General features: G+C 46.8%; 2 protein-coding genes across 3 annotated transcripts in view; both read left to right on the forward strand.

Moving 5' to 3' along the window:
* The window catches only part of LOC137384820 (golgin subfamily B member 1-like), an 87,356-nt gene extending 74,137 nt beyond the window's left edge, over positions 1-13,219 (forward strand). Inside the window, exons 21-23 of the mRNA XM_068059345.1 lie at positions 6,928-7,062; positions 8,265-8,373; positions 10,791-13,219. Of these exons, the coding sequence (XP_067915446.1) occupies positions 6,928-7,062; positions 8,265-8,373; positions 10,791-10,922 (376 nt within the window). The 3' untranslated portion in view covers positions 10,923-13,219. The remainder of the gene's footprint in view (positions 1-6,927; positions 7,063-8,264; positions 8,374-10,790) is intronic.
* A 1,917-nt stretch (positions 13,220-15,136) lies between these two features.
* hcls1 (hematopoietic cell-specific Lyn substrate 1) overlaps positions 15,137-19,609 on the forward strand; it is a 51,459-nt gene continuing 46,986 nt past the window's right edge. The window contains exon 1 of one of the 2 annotated variants that reach the window (XM_068059348.1): positions 15,137-15,373. The gene's annotated coding sequence lies outside the window, so the exon portion shown is untranslated. Of the gene's footprint in view, positions 15,374-15,659; positions 15,765-19,609 lie in introns of those variants that run through there. The other variant, XM_068059349.1, reaches the window with a different exon arrangement.

Genomic DNA, 19,609 nt, shown 5'->3' on the forward strand with positions numbered 1-19,609 from the left:
GAGCTGCAGCCTTGAACCACTGCAGTCCATGTGGGGTAGGAACACCCACAGTGCTGTTAGGAAGGGAGTTCCAGGTTTTTGACCCAACAACAGTGAGGGAATGGCGATATAGTTCCACGTCAGGGTGGTGTGTGGCTTGGAGGAGAACTTGCAGGTGGTGATGTTCCCATGCATTTGCTGCCCTTGTCCTTCGAGGTGGTAAAAGTCGTGGGTTTGGAAGGTGCTGTCTGAGTAGCCTTGGTGCGTTGCTACAGTGCATCTTGTAGATGGTGCACACTGCTGCCACTGTGCGTCAGTGGTGGAGGGAGTGCATGTTTGTGGATGGGCTGCTAATCAAGCAGGCTGCTTTGTCCTGGATGGTATCGAGCTTCTTGAATGTAGAGTGGAGAGTATTCCATCACACTCCTGACTTGTGCCTTATAGATGGTGGACATGCTTTGGGGAGTCGGGAGGTGAGTTACTCACCGCAGAATTCCCAGCCTCTGACCTCCTCTTGTAGCCACAGTATTTATATGGATACTCCAGTTCAATTTCTGGTAAATGGTAACCCCCAGGATGTTGATAATGGAGGATTCAGTGATCCTAATGCCGTTGAATGTCAAGGGGAGATGCTTAGATTCTCTATTGTTGGAGATCGTCATTGCCCGGCACTTGTGTGGTGCGAATGTTACTTGCCACTTATCAGCCTAAGCCTGGATATTGTCTAGGTCTTGGTGCATTTCTGCACAGACTGCTTCAGTATCTGAGGATCGTGAATGGTGAACATTGTGCAATCATCACCGAACATCCCCACTTCTGACCTTATGATAGAAGGAAGGTCATTGATGAAGCAGCTGAAGATGGTTGGGCCTAGGACCCTACCCTGAGAAACTCCTACAGTGATGTCCTGGAGCTGAGATGATTGACCTCCAGCAACCACAATCATCTTCCTTCGCTAGGTACGACTCCAACCAGCGGAGAGTTTTCCCCCTGATTCCCATTGACTTCAGTTTTGCTAGGGCTCCTTGATGCCACACTCGGTCAAATGCTGCCTTGATGTTAAAGGCAGTCACTCTCGCTTCACCTCTTGAGTTCAGCTCTTTGTCCATGTTTGAACCAAGGCTGTAATGAGGTCAGGAGCTGAGTGGCCCTGGTGGAACCCAAATTGAGCATCACTGAGCAGGTTATTGCTAAGCAAGTGCTGCTTGATAGCACTGTCAATAACACCTTCCATCACTTTACTGATGATTGAGTGTAGACTGATGGGGCAGTAATTGGCCAGGTCGGATTTGTCCTGTTTTTTGTGTACAGGATATACCTGGACAACTTTCCACAGTGTTGTAGCTGTACTGGAACAGCTTGGCTAGGGGCGCAGCAAATTCTGGAGAACAGGTATTCAGTACTATTGCTGGAATGTTGTCAGGGCCTGTAGCCTTTGCAGTATCCAGTGCCTTCAGTCGTTTCTTGATTTCACGTAGAGTGAATCGAATTGGCTGAAGACCGGCATCTATAATGCTGGGGACTTCAGGAGGAGGCCGAGATGGATCGTCAACTTGGCACTTCTGGCTGAAGATTGATGCAAATTCTTCAGCCTTATCTTTTGCACTGATGTGCTGGGCTCCCCCATCATTAGGTCTCGGGATATTTGTGTAGCCACCTCCTCCTGTTAATTGTTTAATTGTCCACCACCATTCACGACTGGGTATGGCAGAACTGCAGAGCATAGATCTGATCCGTTGTTGTGTGATTGCTTAGCTCTGTCTTTCGCATGTTGCTTATGCATTTTGGCATGCAAGTAGTCCTGTGTTGTAACTTAACCAGGTTGACACCTCATTTTGAGATACGCCTGGTGCTGCTCCTGGCATGCCCTCCTGCACTCTTCATTGAACCAGGGTTGATCCCCTGGTTTGATGGTAATGGTAGAGTGGCGGATATGCCGGGCCGTGAGGTTACAGATTGTGTTTGAGTACAATTCTGCTGCTGCTGATGGCCCACAGTGCCTCATGGATGCCCAGTTTTACATTGCTAGATCTGTTTGAAATCTATCCCATTTAGCACGGTGGTAGTGCCACTCAACACGATGGAGGGTATCCTCAATGTGAAGACCAGACTTCGTCTCCACAAGGACTGTGTGGTGATCACTCCTACCAAGACTGTCATGGACAGATGCATCTGCGGTAGGCAGATTAGTGAGGATGAGGTCAAGTATGTTTTTCCCTCTTGTTGGTTCCCTCACCACCTGCCGCAGACCCAGTCATTAATAAACTTGCAGAATGAGAATATAATTGGCATATGAATTTCAACATAGATAGAGGAGCAGATGGATCCTGGAGTATATATGTATAAATCACCAAAAGTTGCAATGCTGGTTAATAAGGCATAAAAGTAGCAAACCGAGGATTTATTTCTAAAGGGATAGAATTGAAAAGTAGGAAAGTTATGCTAAACTTGTTTCAAACCTTGGTTAGATCACACCTGGAGTACTGCATACAGTTCTGGGGTCACTATATTATAGAAAGGATACCGAGGTACTGGAGCAGATGCAAAAAAGATTTATAAGGCTTATACCATAGAACCATAGAAAAATTATGGCACGGAAGGAGGCCATTCAGCTCTGTGTGTCCATTTCGGCCGAAGAGAAAAGAAAAAGCTAGCTGCCCAATCTAATCCCACCTTCCAGCACCTGGTCCATAGCCTTGCAGGTTATAGCACTTCAGGTGCATTTCCAGGTACCTTTTAAAAGAATTGAGGGTTTCTGCCTCCACCATTGTTCCTGGCAGTGAATTCCAGACACCCATCACCCGCTGGGTTAAAACGTTTTTCCTCATGTCCCCTCTAATCCTTCTGCCAATCACCTTAAAGCTGTGCCCCTTGGTAATTGACTTCTCTGCTAGGGGAAACAGGTCCTTCCTGTCTACTCTATCTCGGCCCCTCATAATTTTGTACACCTCAGTTAAGTCACCCCTCAGCCTCCTCTGTTCTAAGGAAAACAACCCTAGCTTATCCAATCTTTCCTCATAGCTGCAACTTTCAAGCCCTGGCAACATTCTTGTAAATCTCCTCTGTACTCTGTCCAGAACAATTATGTCATTTCTGTAATGTGGTGACCAGAACTGTACGCAATACTCCAGCTGTGGCCTAACCAGAATTTTATACAGTTCCAGCATTACATACCAGCTTTTGTACTCTACCTCGGCCAATAAAGGAAAGCATTCCATATGAGTTCACTCTATCTACCTGTCCTGCCACCTTCAGGGACCTGTGGACATGCACTCCAAGGTCTCTCACTTCGTCTACCCCTCTCAATATCCTCCCGTTGATTATGTATTTCCTCACTTTATTTGCCCTCCCCAAATACATTACCTCACACTTGTCTGGATTGAATTACATTTACCGCTTTTCCGCTCACTCAACCAAACCATTGATATCATTCTGGAGTCGATGGCTATCCTCTTCACTATCGACAACACGGTCAAATTTTGTGTCATCAGCAAATTTCCCAATCATGCCTTCTGCATTTATGTCCAAATCATTAATATAAACCACAAACAGCAAGGGACCCAACAATGAGCCCTGTGGAACGCCACTGGAAACAGCTTTCCATTCACAAAAACATCCATCGACTACTACCCTTTGTTTCCTGTCACTGAGCCAATTCTGGATCCAACCTGCCACATTCCCCTGTATCCCATGGGCTTTAATTTTACTAACCAGTCTGTCATGTGGGACCTTGTCAAATGCCTTACTAAAATCCATATAGACCACATCCACTGCACTCCCCTCATCAATCCTCCTTGTTACTTCCTCAAAAAACTCAATTAAGCTAGTAAGACATGACCTTCCCCTAACAAATCCATGTTGACTATCCCTGATTAATCCATGCCTTTCTAAGCGGCAGTTTATCCTGTCCCTCAAAATTGATTCTAACAATTTACCCACCACTGAGGTCAGATTGACCAGCCTATAATTATTAGGCCTATCCCTTGCACCCTTTTTAAACAATGGTACAACGTTCACAGACCTCCAATCATCTCGTACCTCGCCTGTATTTAGTGAGGATTTGAAGATGATCCTCAGCACATCCGTAATTTTTATTTGTCTTCCTTTAACAGCCTGGGATACAATCCATCCGGCCCTGGCAATTCATCCACTTTCAAGGATGCCATACTCTCTAGTACTTCCTCTCTCATTATGCTTATTGTGTCTAATATTTCACACTCCTCTTTAACTGCAATGTCTGCATCAACCCTCTCCTTTGTGAAGACAGAGACAAAAAACTCATTTAGAACCACATCTTCTGCATCCACGCATACGTTCCCCTGTACATCTCTGATAGGCCCTACCCTTTCCTTCGGTATAACCTCTCAGTTCTGGACAACTATCAGGAAATTATGAGTCTTTTTTCTCTTGAAAAGTGTAGACTGAGGGATAGCCAAATAGATGTCTTGAAAATTATGAAAGATTTTGATTAGAGTGTGTTTCCAGTTGTGGGGATGAGCAAAACTAGAGGCCATCAACATAAGGTAATCACCAAGAAAAATCAAAAAGGGAATTCAGAAGAAATTTCTTTTCCCAAAGAGTGGTGAGAATGTGGAACTTTTGCTATCACAACAAGTATTTGAAGTGATTAATACAGGTGCATTTAACAGGAAGCTGGATAAGGATAGGAGAGAGGAGGGAATTGAGGGTTAAACTGATAGTTAAATGAAGAAGTATGGGAAGAGGCTTTAAGTGGAGCGTAAACATCAACTTGAATTTGATCAGGTCGAATGGCCTGTTTCAATGCTGTGTATTCTGTGTAATTTATGGAGCTGGTATCATCACTGGTATCATGGACCGAAATGGGACCTTGATTTGATGCAATGTATTATCTGACAAATGCAGCTGACTGTGTGGTCCACGTACCTAATACTCTGAGGGAGATCTTCCTATACTCAATATCCATTTAAGGCTTGTTTATTTTATGCTATTTTGAAACTCACCATACAGGTTCATAGAATCATAGAATGATACAGCTCAGAAGGAGAGTTTTCAGCCCATTGTGCCTGTGCCAGCTCTTTCAGAGCTGTCTGATTAATCCCACACCCCTGCTCTTTCCTCATAGCACTAATTTTTTTCCCTTCATGCATCTACATTATTTATGTCTCTGAGCATCTGACAATTCTGAATCTCCATTTCCCTCTTATAAGGCTTGCTAATTCAAAATTATCCATGACCATTTTTACATAGCTTTTCAATTTCTCAGTCATTACAAATAATCCCACTGAACTAATGCTTTTCCACTGCTGCAGGGCCCATTTTTTTATGTATTTCTGATTAAAGGCTGCTTGTTTTCATAGTCTGACTTCCTGAATATCTCTTAAAGTGCACTCAGCTCTGCTATCAGCAAGCATAGTGGGCGTTAGTGATATCTGAAATCAGAGAAAGTGTTGGAAACAACACAGCAGGTGCACCAGCATCTGAAAGACAGGAGGTGAGTTAACACTCTGGAAGGATTCTCTCTGTCAGATGTGATTGACCTGCTGTGCCTTTCCAGAGCGTTTGATGGGGCAGTGCATAGGGAGCTTTACTCTGTATCTAAACTGTGCTGTACCTGCCCTGGGAGTGTTTGATGGGGCAGTGCATAGGGAGCTTTACTCTGTATCTCAACTGTGCTGTACCTGCAATGGGAGTGTTTGATGGGACAGTGTATAGGGAGCTTTACTCTGCATCTAAACTGTGCTGTACCTGCCCTGGGAGTGTTTGATGGGACAGTGTAAACAGTTTGGTTAGCCTTTTGGATTACAATTTGAATCAGTCACATAGAATGTTTGTATTTGGATTGAGCTATGGCTCTTTAATGCCCCTGTACGTATTCAAACAAACAAACTGCTTCAATATCTCAGTTGGTGGAAGGCACTGCCCAGTGCAGAAGTGACTGTCACAGACCAGGAAGGATCTGGATTAACCTGATGGCCAACTAACAGTTGGGAAGTTATAATTGGCCTCAGCACCTCAAGGTTAAGGAAGGTGCGTGGGAGTAACTCAGGAGGTCCTGCTTTCCATTGCTGTCGATTGCCCAGTGACGCACTTGTGGATAGAAGATGAGTCTTGGGCTTGTATGTGATGCTCTCAGTGGTCATAAATACTCACTTTCTGAGGTTGCATATGAAGATTTGCTCTGAGGAACGTATTGGATGCCGGCTGGTAGTCAGTGATCCGTATCCTAGTAGATCACCACCTTCATGGGAGATGGGAGCAATAAATGGTGGTGGCATTTGATCAAGCATATGCTGTTCTCAAACAGGTTGCATAGATTTGGCTTGCATTCCCTCGAGCGTTGAAGATTAAGGGGTGATCGAATTGAAGTGTATAAAATAAATAAAGGATTCTCTGGTGGGGAAGTCCAGAATAAAAGGGCATAACCTTAAAGTTCGACCTAAAACTTTCAGTAGTGATATTGGGAAGCACTTCTTCATACAAAGGGTAGTAAAAATCTAGAATGCTCTCCCCCAAAAAGCTGTTGGAGCTGGAGGTCAATTGAAAATTGCAAAACTGAGATTGAGCGATCTTTTAATAAAAGCAAAATACTGCGGATGCTGGAGATCTGAAATAAAAACAGAAAATGCTGCAAATATTCAGGTCTGGCAGGATCTGTGGAGAGAGAAACAGAGTTAACGTTTCAGGTCTGTGACCTATAACAGACCTGAAACGTTAACTCTGTTTCTCCACAGGTGCTGCCTGACCTGCTGAGTATTTCCAGCACTTTCTGTTTATATTATTATTGAGAGATCTCTGTAGGCAAGGGGATTAAGGGATCTAGAACCAAGGCTTTGGATGGAGTTCAGATACAAATCAAGCATGAGCTAATCGAATGGCAGAACTGGGTCGAGGGGCTGAATGGCCTCTTCCTGTTCCAATATTCCTACGCCATGAAAACCATTGCTTTTCTTGGTCTGTGCTTCACAGGCTAATTGAAGCCAAGCAAGTGCAGGACAGAACTGAGCAAGAACTGAACCAATTGGAGGGTTCGCTGGCTGAAGAACGGGAAAAGCGATTGGCTGCTGAGGAAGCCCTGTTGTCAGCAGAACATCGACTCAAAAGGTAAGAAGTGAATGCATTGAACAATTTCAATAATGAGGGGACTGAATAGGGCATTCTACTTAATGGGGGAGAGAGAATGGGGAATCCTTTTAAAAAGGGGGCAAGAGAATAAAAAGACTTGCAATAATATAGCACTTTTCATGACCACCAAACATCTCAAAGCATTTACAGCCAACAAAGTACTTTTGAAGCGTAGTCACTGTTGTAATATAAGAAATGCAGCAGCCAATTTTGCACACAGCAAGCTCCCACAAACAGCAGTATGATAATGACTGGATAATCTGTTTTAATAATGTTGATTGAGGGATAAATATTGGCCAGGACAGTGGGGATAACTCCCCTGCTCCTCTTCAAAATAGTGCCATGGGATCTTTCATATCCACCTGAGCAGTCAAGTGGGGCCTTGGTTTAATGTCTCATCTGAAAGACGGCACCTCCCACAGTGCAGCACTCCCTCAGTACTGCACTGGAGTGTCAGCCTTGATTTTTTTGTGCTCAAATCCTGGAGTGGGACTTAAACCCGGAACCTTGTAACTCAGAGTTGAGAGTGCTACCAACTGAGCCACAGCTGACACACATTTGTTTAAAGGTCGAAAGATGGCAGAGAAAAGACACTATCTCAGACTAATACAGACTCTTAAAAGTAGATGTAACAGATGGGAAGAGGTGTTAGATTAAACAAGTCTGTCCCATTTTCAAAGATCAACCACAACTGTTTACCTTCTCCCCATATCCCTACACATCACCTACCCACCTTCCATTTTTCCTCCAGTGAGGGAATCCTGAACAAGGCCACACAGTCTTAAAATTAGAGTCAGGATATTTAGGAGTGAAACGGGAAGCATTTTTTCACACCTCAAAAGACTGTTGAAGCTGGGGTTTAACTGAAAGTTTGAAGCGATGGTTAGATTTTTGGTGGGTGAGGGTATCAAGGGATATGGGGTAAAAGCTGAGGTACAGATTAGCCATGATCTAATTGAATAGTGAAAACAGGCTCAAGGGCTGGAATAGCCTCCTCCTGTTCCTATGTTACTGTCTGTGTGTTTGCTGGCTGTGTTGCTCCCTCAGAAAAACTCCAGGAGCCCAAGGTACTAAACTGCCCAGAGGTTGGCATCAGAAAGGCTGTATACTGAGACCTGGGATGGTAGTTAGCTGCAGTAGAAGTTATTGAAAGGCTCCATTTGATATTTGTTTCCTTTCAGTGTGGAACTGAGTGAATGGGTCAGTGCCCAGGAGCGGAATCTCAATGCCTCAGCCCTGGAGGAGCATTCCATGCTGATAGACCTACCGGAATGTGCCACACCCAGCAAGGTCAGAGCCCCTGCACAGCAGTTACATTGGCATCAATATACTCACATGGAGAGCATACACCCCACCCTCCCTCCGGTATAACACACTCCTCCCTCCCTCTAGTATAACACACCCCTCCCTCCTCCGGTATAACATACCCCTCCCTCCTCCAGTATAACACACCCCTCCCTCCCTCTCCCCGGTATAACACAACCCTCCCTCCCTCTCCCCAGTATAACACATCCCTCCCTCCTTCTCCCCGGTATATCACACCCCTCCCTCTCTCTCCCCGGTATAACACACCCCTCCCTCTCTCTCCCCGGTATAACACACCCCTCCCTCTCCCCCCCCTGGTATAACACACCCCTCCCTCCCTCTCCCCGGTATAACACACCTCTCCCTCCTTCTCCCCAGTATAACACACCCCTCTCCCCTGATATAACACAACCCACCCTCCCTCTCCCCTGTATATCACACCCCTCCCTCCCTCTCTCCGGTATAACACACCCCTCCCTCCCTCCGTCTCTCCCCCTGGTATAACACACCCCTCCCTCCTTCTCCCCGGTATAACACACCCCTCCCCCCTTCTCCCCGGTAGAACACACCCCTCCCTCCTTCTCCCCAGTATAACACACCCCTCCCTCCTTCTCCCTGGTATAACACACCCCTCTCCCCTGATATAACACAAACCACCCTCCCTCTCCCCTGTATATCACACCCCTCCCTCCCTCTCTCCGGTATAACACACCCCTCCCTCCCTCCGTCTCTCCCCCTGGTATAACACACCCCTCCCTCCTTCTCCCCGGTATAACACACCCCTCCCCCCTTCTCCCCGGTAGAACACACCCCTTCCCTCCTTCTCCCCGGTATAACCCACCCCTCCCTCTCTCTCCCCGGTATAACACACCCCACCCTCCTTCTCCCCGGTATAACAAACCCGTCCTTCCCTCTCCCCGGTATAACACACCTCTCCCTCCCTCTCCTTTGGTATAACACACCCCTCCCTCCCTCTCCTCTGGTATAACACACCCCTCCCTCCCTCCCTCCCTCTCCCCTGGTATAACACACCCTTCCCTCTCTCTCCCCAGTATAACACAACCCTCCCTCTCTCTCCCCGGTATAACGCACCATCTCGCTCTCCCCCTGGTATAACAACACCCCTCTCTCCTCCTGGTATAACACACCCCTCCCTCTCCCCGATATAACACACCTCTCCCTCTCGCTTCCCGGTATAACACACCCCTCGCTCTCTCTCTCCCCGGTATAACACACCCCTCCCTCTCTCCCCAGTATAACACACCCCTCCCTCTCTCCCCCTGGTATAACAACCCTCCCTCTCTCCCCCTGGTATAACACACCCCTCCCTCTCTCTCCCCGGTATAACACACCCCTCCCTCTCTCTCCCGGTATAACACACCCCTCCCTCTCTCTCCCCGGTATAACACACCCCTCCCTCTCTCTCCCCGGTATAACACACCCCTCCCTCTCTCTCCCCGGTATAACACACCCCTCCCTCTCTCTCCCAGGTATAACACACCCCTCCCTCTCTCTCCCAGGTATAACACACCCCTCCCTCTCTCTCCCAGGTATAACACACCCCTCCCTCTCTCTCCCCGGTATAACACACCCCTCCCTCTCTCTCCCAGGTATAACACACCCCTCCCTCTCTCTCCCCGGTATAACACACCCCTCCCTCTCTCTCCCCGGTATAACACACCCCTCCCTCTCTCTCCCGGTATAACACACCCCTCCCTCTCTCTCCCCGGTATAACACACCCCTCCCTCTCTCTCCCCGGTATAACACACCCCTCCCTCTCTCTCCCCGGTATAACACACCCCTCCCTCTCTCTCCCAGGTATAACACACCCCTCCCTCTCTCTCCCAGGTATAACACACCCCTCCCTCTCTCTCCCCGGTATAACACACCCCTCCCTCTCTCTCCCCGGTATAACACACCCCTCCCTCTCTCTCCCCGGTATAACACACCCCTCCCTCTCTCTCCCCGGTATAACACACCCCTCCCTCTCTCTCCCCGGTATAACACACCCCTCCCTCTCTCTCCCCGGTATAACACACCCCTCCCTCTCTCTCCCCGGTATAACACACCCCTCCCTCCTTCCCCCTTGTATAACACACCCCTCCCTCCTTCTCCCCCCAGTATAACACACCCCTCCCTCCTTCTCCCCCCAGTATAACACACCCCTCCCTCCTTCTCCCCCCAGTATAACACACCCCTCCCTCTCTCTCCCCGGTATAACACACCCCTCCCTCCTTCCCCCTTGTATAACACACCCCTCCCTCCTTCTCCCCCCAGTATAACACACCCCTCCCTCTCTCCCCCCGGTATAAGACTATGTTACAGCTTCTGCTGACCTCATTCTTTGTGTGTTGTGACGATTCCAATTCTAATCTTTTGTGTTTATTTTTTTTTCATTTAGACTCGGAGGGGTTCCAGAGTGAGGTCATTTTGTTCTCTGCTGCACACCCGATCTCGGACCAAGTTGGTGTTTGCCTTGTATTTCATTGCGCTGCATGTGCTGTTTCTCCTGTGCTTCACAGGGAACCTCTAACCTTCAGAAAACTTGGTGCTGAGGGCTGGATGGCACTTGCGGACAGTGAGCTGCTGGAGTCCAAGAGCAGCACTTCATCCTGGGAGCACCAGCTTTATCTGTACCTGACGATTCATTTTGCCTTCAATAAGATTTTCCTCCGTGAATGTTTAATCCTGTTTGCAGAGCATTGCTTTTGCTTGGGGTTTTTTGTTTACTGCTTTTGATTGTTGGGTGACAGTGTTGACACTTTACATACTGGAGGGGATCTGATTTTGGGGCTCATCCTAGATGGTAACTGGCAGGGTTAGATCACATCAGCTCATCTTAGGGCACAGATCATTTAAGGATGTCAGAAGTCAGACATTCAGGAGGGTGTGACTGCTGCCGTATGCTCTGATCTCCTCCTGTACGTATCAGCCATGTGGATGTGCAAATTAACGCGTTTACCCTCTTACCTTTCTCAAGGAAGGAATAGCCCTCTGATAAAGCACAATAGTTTTTACCAATTCTACACACATTCCTGCACTTGGTTTTGCTATAATTGCAGTCATTTAGTGATGCTAAAAGTGATCTGCAATACTGATTATACTCCAGCAGATGGTGGTGGAGTGCTACAAATAACATGACTGTTGGCTGCACGACAATGAGATAATCCACTTCAAGGGGAAGAGACCCAACCCATGCCATAAATATAATACATAAAATGCTCCACAATAATTCAAATCTCATTGTACAGGAAAGGAAAGGATGAAGCTGGTGGTGGTGACAAAAAGCCAAACTGGGATCCTTTCCAGCAGGCTTGTAGTGCAGACAAGAGGGAGTTCGCAGCTCTTAGTTAAACACATAGATTTACAAAAATGCTGGCAATAACACAGCAGGTCAGGGTATGACAGAGAAGACGGTTCTGCTGTCAGGTGGGTGCTTCACTTTGGTTCAGGTGCACTGGACACACTATCCAAATGTTTTTACCATTTTCAGCTAGTTCGCATTGACCTGGGGTGTAGTCCCAGGGCTGCTGCCTGTCAGCTGATTGAGTGCCTTCCTACTACATGTTTACACTTTGTTCATTTAAACTCCTCATGATTTTGCAGCTTATCTTTGGAATCTTTCTGGTCCCTAAAAACATAACGTCCAACCCCCTCCCTACCTGGGAGTATGGGGCAGGTGAGACTGGAGATTATGGCCAGGGCTGTGGATTGTAGTAGCGAGAAAGGGTGACGGGGTGGCAGTGGATTGATCACTAGCTCTCCCCATGAGTGAAATGCCAGGTTATCGATTAGCTCAGATAGGGTGCCTGCTGCCAGCTGCTGCTGTGCCTGGGGTAGTAATGACCAGGGCTCAATGACAAAAGGCTTTTCTTTGCTCTTTCCATCGAGGGGGGGTGGAAATAAGAAACTTCACCGTCCCTAGGGGTGCTGCTACTGTAGTGGGTTGGGGCTGGATGGCTGTGAGGTGAATGTGAATTGTCAACGTTTTCTGTTGCAGAGAGGAGAGAGGATGGATGTTTAATAGGAGAGACTGAGTGCCCCCTGGGTAAATGTACTCCTGGTGTAGCACAGTGACAATAAATTGGAATGCCCCGGGATTGACCCTGACCTTCACTGGCACAGCTCACCTGAGGTGGCTGTCATGACCAGCTAGTGGTCCAAACTAGAGAGGGGAGTACTAGCCCCAGATACCAAAGAGAGAAGTCAATCCCAGGCGCTATCCTGATCCCGACACTGCCCCAATCCTGAGAGTTATCTCGAATGTGGGGATGGCCAGTTACTGGTCTCGTGAGCAGTGCAGCCATGTTATGAAATGGGGGTCATAATATGGGCTGTATTAAACCAATGAAAGTTGGGGGAGGAAACAATTGTTGTATTTTTAATGAGAAACGTTATAACAGTTTGTGAAATCACAAGGAGTTTAAATCATAATTTTTTATAAATAAAATATATATAAATATTTCCACGACTGAGGGAAATTTGTACTAGTGCAGTGAATTAGAGGCCAATGCTCATCATTAGTGATCCCATTTAATTTAATAGATTGTCTATTTATATTATGCAAATCAAGAGCAGTTTGTCCCTGTGCCGGGCAGGATGGGTAAATGACAGCTAGTGGCTCCTGTTGTGGTGGGGGAGATGACTGCTGGTGGTTGAGCTCCTTCAGTGTTGTTTGCTGTCCTTTTCCTCATGCCTGTGGGTGAAGCGAGTTGGCCCTGGTTATTGGCGTCGGGAAGCTGTCGACAGGGCTGGTATGGGAAGCAGCAGAGGGGACGGTGGGGGAGGGGGAGCTGGAGCAACATCAATGACCAAAACATTCATGTACGGCTTGGAATAAAATATTTTTGAAATCAAACTGATGAGTCTCAGCCTTTGCATTCACTGCTCACTTGGCAACAAAGGATTCGGGTCTGGTCAAGCCCAGCTCGCCCATTTTCCTTTATATTCTTAATCTAAGATTCTTTTTTTTAATCGTTACAGTTGCATTTGTCCCCTCCCTTAGAATGGGCTCACCTTCCCATCACTTCCTCACCCTCCTCTTCACACACACCCTCCCTCCCATATTTCCACTTCCACTACGCCTCATGCTCCTCTCCTCCTCCAACTCAACAGTCCCCCCTCCTTCAGAGTCTTCCTCACTCTCATGCTTCCCTGGATGCATCCTGTGCTGTTCTGTTGCTCTTTCTGGGCTCTGTACAGATTGTGACATATATCTTCAGTCTACATGTCTGGGCACCACTGCGAGGGAGTGTCCTACTGGAAGTATGCAGCCTGTCTCTGCTTGTCTCTGGGAGTATAGTTGCTCTGTGTGCTTGTTTGATGGCAGGAGCACCATTAGTTTAATGATGACCGAATAAGGTAAATGTTATTTCCTGCACTTCCAGGATTTTTCCTGGTGTTCAGGGGATTGCATTCCATCTTTCCATGAAAATCCTATGAAACAACTTGCATTTATTTAGTGGCTTTTATGCAGTAAAACATCTCACCGTGCTTTAGAGGAGCATTATGAAACTAAATTTGACAACCACATAAGGCAGCATTCGGACAGGTGACCAAAAACTTGGTGCAAGTGGTAGGTTTTAAGGACCATCTTAAAGGAGGAGAGTTTTCGGGAGGGAATTCCAGAGCTTAGGGCCTAAATAGCAGAGGGCCTGGCTGCCAACTGTGGCATAATTAAAACTGGGGATGCACAAGAGGCCAGAATTGGAGGAGTAAAGAGGTCTCAAAGGCTTGAAGGGCTGCAGGGTGTTATAGAGAAAAGGAGGGATTTGAACACAAGGATTAGAATTTTAAAGTTGAGGTGTTGCTGTATTAGGAGCCAATGTAGGTCAGCAAGCACAGAGCTATTGGGTGAATGGGATTTGGTGAGAGTTAGGATGGCCAGTGGTCATTGTAAAGAGTTGAAGTTTACAAAGGGTGGATGATAGGAGAATAGGTAAACCAGTGATTTAGATGATTCCATTGGCCCCCTCATAATGGAGCAGTGAGCTTGCACCTTGGGGAGCATTAACCTTGGCTAGGGGGGGTGGGGGGAGGGGAAGGGGCAAAGGTGGGACGAGGCTGTGTTTGCTGGCAAAGGGAGAGCTAACTTGAGGGGCCATACTGATGACCTCCTTGCCCATATGTGGGCTCTTGTTAATAAGTGGGCTGGAGATGCTGAATAATGAGGTTATCCCCCGTCATCACTCGTAGGATTAGGAGTGTAGGGCACCAGTTGTCAGTCGAGGATTGCCAGCTGGCTGTTGGGCACTGGGTAATTTTTTAAGGTTGTTGGTAAGGATTTGGCAGCTTGATGGGATTCAGTCAGGGATCACTGTCATTATCTGATCTGGGTCTTGCCAACAACCCCAGTTCCCAATGAGTACTGGGCACTTGGAGGCCACTCACATGGTACTTTATGACTACAGAGTCCCGCTCCATTGCACTAGCTCTGCCCGAGATCTCCGAGAGTAATAGGTGAGCGACAGCCACCGTATGACCTGCCCTACGTGGGCTTGGGTTTGGATCGGGATCTAGGATCTGATTTGGTTCTGGATCCTGTCCAGGTTCTGATCTGGGTCTGGGATCCCAGTGGGAACAGTTCCCAGCTACAATTAAAAGTTTGGGACCAGAGCGCGCCTGACATGCACACGCTCCCTTAAACTTATACAAAAGCAAAATCGTGCAGTTGCTGGAAATCTGAGCTAAACACAGAGAATACTGGAAATACTTCGCAGGTCTGACAACATCTGTGAAAAGGGAGAGAAACAGAGTGAATGATTTAGATCAATGACTTGCTGAGTGTTTCCACCATTTTCGGTTTCTACTCTCCGAAAATGATTTTTTGGGGTTGTTGCCTGCAGTGTGTACGCGCACGCGGGCGCGCCCCTTCCTGGTGAAAGTCGAAGCGCGTCCCCGCGATCTTCAGCTCAGCCTCTTGAGAAGAAGAAGCACCGAATCGTCCTGGGACCCAGAAGCAGCCCCGGACCCCCCCTGCGGCCGGTAAGAACGTTTCCCAAACTTCTCCAAACTTTCTGCTAACTTTCTAAACTCTCCCAGGAGGGACTGAGCCCTGTCCCAGAGTTACTAATTCACAACAGAGAGACATCGGTCACTGTTGGGCAATCTCTACACATTCTGGCTTTCCCCCTTCAGGGTCTGACCGGAGATTTCCCTATCTCCAGATCTCAACTCCCATCTCTCCCCGAAAGAGGTAAAGAACATTTCCTGAGACTTGTGATCGTCTCAGTGATATTTATCTGGAATAAGCTGGAATCTTACCGAGGGATTCGGATGGTTTATATCTAGAATAACAGAGACCCAGGAGCGAGTTACAAAATCGAATTTAGTCGAGGGGTTCCGAGCGTTGATATATAGAATGACATACCCAGGGGTAAGTTGCAGACTGGAATCTAATCGAGGGCTCCAGTTGGTTTATATAAGTAACAGATCCCCGAGCAAATGAAAAATACTGCAGATGCTGAAAATCTGAATTAAAAAGAGAAAATGCAGAAATTACTCAGCAGCTCCGGCAGCATCTGTGAAGAGCAAAACTGAGAACGTTTCAGATCAGTGACTTTTCACCAGAACTGGAAGAAGTTAGACATGTAATAGGTTTTAAGCAAGTGAAAGAGGCAGGAGGAGGGGAAAAGAACAAAATAGGTGATAGAGTGTAAGGCAAGTGACAAACGGGATGATGATGCAAGGCAAAATGAGATGGTAATGGGATAAGACCAAAAGATGGGTCTAGAGGAATGGTAAATGGTAACAGCAAAATCATTACCAGCACCCACTGTCAGAAAAATGAGAGTCATGGTTATGACCTGGTGATTGACCTCACGGCTGAGTCTGGAAGGCTTTAAAGTGCCTAATCAGAAGATGAGGTGCTGTTGCTCAAGCTTACATTGAGCTTCATTAGAAGCATGTAGGAGGCCAAGGACAGAGACGTCAGAGTTGGAGTGGAACAGAGAATTAAAATGACAGGTGACTAGAAGCTCAGGGTCATGCTTGCAGACTGAGTAGAGGTGTTCCGCGAAGCGATCACCCAATCTGCCTTTGGTCTCCCCAGTGTAGAGGAGACTGCATTGTGAGCAGCGAATACTGTATAGTAAATTGAAAGATATACAAGTAAATCACTGTTTCACCTGGAAGGAGTGTTTGGGGCCTTGGAGAGAAGGAAGGAGGTAAAAGGGTAGGTGTAGCACTTGCATGGGAAGGTACTGTGGGAAGGGGAGAGGCTGTTAGGAGTGACTGAGGAGTGGACCAGGGTGTCAAAGAGCAAACAGTCTGTTCAGAATGCTGAAAGAGAAGGAGAGGGAAAGATGTGTTCGATCATAGCATCATGCTGGAGCAGGCAGAAATGGCGGAGGATTCTCACTGAATGAGAAGTCTGGTGGGGTGGAAGGTGAGGATAAAGGGAACCCAATCATGGTTCTGGGAGGGAGGGGAAGGGTTGAGAGCAGAATTGCAGGAAATGGAATGGACATGGTTGAGGGCCCTGTCAACTACAGTAGAGGGGAATCCTTGGTTGAGCAAAAAGGAAGACATATCGGAAGTGCTAGGATGGAAGGTTGCATCATCAGAACCGATGTGACAGAGAAACTAGGAAAATGGAACAGAGCCTTTACAGGAAGTAGGGTGGAAGGAAGTATAAACTGAGTAACTGTGGGAGTCAGTGGGCTTACAGTGGCTATTGGTCAATAACCTAGCCCCAGAAATGGAGACAAAGAAGGCGAGGAAGGAAAGGGAAAAGTCAAAGATGGACCATGTGAAGGCAAGAGAAGGGTGGAAATTGGAAGCAAAGTTGATGAAAGGGTTGAGAGCAGGAAAATGTCGTGGAAAAAGAGGTGAGGGAGGGGAGCTGAGTAGGACTGGAATAAAAGCGTTCTTCCTATTGCATGAAAAGGCAGGCATAGCTAAGACCCATAAGGGTTTCCATAACAACACATTTAATTTGGAGGAAGTGAGTGGAGCCAAAGGAGAAGTTGTTCAATGTGAGAACAAGTTCAGCCAAGTGGAAGAGTGGAGTAGTGACTGGTTGGGCCTCAGTTCAAGGAAGAAGTGGAGAACCCACAGGCCACTTGGTAGGGGTTAGACACCCATGGTGAAAATGGTTATCCAAAGAGAGACTGAATTACAGGCTGGAATCTAATTGAGGGGTTCGGGTGGTTTATAGATAAAATAACTGTTACGACCAGGTGAGAAGGGTGTCTAGGGGTCCCTTTCAGCCTTCACCTGGTCTTACCGTAACAGGGTTTAATTTTAAATACACCGTGCTTTTAGCTCTCCCTTGGTGAGACAGAACAGAGCAGAAGAAAAATAAAGTGGAAAAATTTGAGGCAATATCTGAAGAGTTTTTGTTACGGTTCTCGAGCTCACTGTAGAGTCCTTGATTGTAGGTAGATCTTGCATTTCATTGGGACCCAGTATTCTTCTTAAACCTTGTTCACTGTAGGAGACTTTTCTCTCTTGGGTTTCATGTGTCTTTAGTGGATTCAGAGGCTTGTGAGAAAGAGATGGGAGCAGACAGGAGAGATCTTCTCAGTCCAGGAGCAAACACTCTTTCTGAGTTGAAGCTCTCTGTGGCCAGTTCAAAAGAAAACCCTAGAATAGACAGTTGGTCATGTGACCAGGTGGTCTAACCAGTCCTGGCCTTTGTGGATTGTATCCTCCTTTTCAGGCCCTGGAATGCGCTTCCTCACCTTTGATGTCTGTTAGTATGTAAATGTTTTTTCCTAGCCAAGGCTGATCTGCTTAACAAGTCTTTTCCTCACTCCAGCAACAGCTAAAAATCAGTGTTCATGACAAAACCAATGTGCCTCATACTTGGCAGGTGGGGGCCTACATAACTTAACCGATATCGGGATTGAGCTGTAGGCTAGAATCTAATTGCGGTGTTTGGAAATTTTACATATAGAACAACAGATACTCAGGACCAAGTTACAGGCTGGAATCTAATCGAGGGGTTCAAGGGCATTATATGTAAAATAACAGATACCAGGGAGTGAGTGACACTTTTGGCACTGCATTATAGGAAGGATATGAAAAAAATGGAAAAGGTGCAGTGCAGATTCACTGGGGTGTTACCAGATTTACTGCTATGAAGAGAGACATGAGAGGTTAGTCCTTTTACCTATTGCTCAGAAAGTGAAGGGGTTTCTGATCTGACCCTTTGGATGTTTTAGACCTGACATTTTGGGTTTGGGCTGCTCATAGAGTCATAGTCATAGAGTCATTTATGGCACAGAAGGAGGCCATTCAGCCCATTGAGTCCCTGCCTGCTCTCTGCAGAGCAATCCAGTCAGTCCCCCTCCCTCACTTAATCCCCATAGCCCTGCAAGTTTATTTCCTTCAAGTGCCCATCCAAATTCCTTTTGAAATCATTGATTGTCTCCGCTTCCACCACCCTCGTGGGCAGCAAGTTCCGGGTCATTACCACTCGTTGTGTAAAAAAAAGGTCTTCCTCAGATCTTCCCTACATCTCTTGCCCAAAACCTTCAATCTGTGTCCGCTAGTCCTTGTACCATCAGTTAATCGGAACAGTTTTTCATTGTTTACCTTTCCTAAGTCTGTCAAAATCTTGTACACCTCTGTCAAATCTATCAATCTTCTTTTGCTCCAAGGATAACAACCCCAGCTTTTCCAATCTAAGTTTGTAACTAAAACTCCCCCAACCTTGGAACCATTTTGTTAAATCTCCTCTACACCCTCTCAAGGACCCTCACATCCTCCCGAAAGTGTGGTTACCAGAACTGGACGCAATGCTCTAGTTGGGGCCTAACCAGAGTTTTTATAAAGGTTCAGCATAACTTCCCTGCTTTTGTATGCTATACCTCTATGTATAAAGGCCAAAATTCCATATGCTTTGCTAATCAGTCTCTCAACTGCCACTTTCAAAGATCAATATAAAATCTGGGCAGGAGAAGAGTATCAGTTTTTCTGACACTAACTTCAGAGAGCAGGCCGTGTTTATGAGGAACAAAGTAGAGGAAGGGGTGTCAGTCTTCCCTCATCCTGCTCTCAATCTGAAACGGGCCTAATCAACATTCTAACCAGGTGAGGCCAAGACACCTGGGGGTCACACTGAAAAGAGGCCAAATTAATCATCTTACAACACGAAGCAGGACCCTTTTAGCACTTACTTCTCTCTTAACTGCCCTCTGAAATGGCCTAGAAAACCACTCAATTGTACCAAACCACTCTGATCCCGACCTAACAGCACCCTTGGGAGCACCTTCA

This window comes from Heterodontus francisci, chromosome 27 (assembly GCF_036365525.1).
Source record: "Heterodontus francisci isolate sHetFra1 chromosome 27, sHetFra1.hap1, whole genome shotgun sequence".
Lineage (NCBI taxonomy): Eukaryota > Metazoa > Chordata > Chondrichthyes > Heterodontiformes > Heterodontidae > Heterodontus > Heterodontus francisci.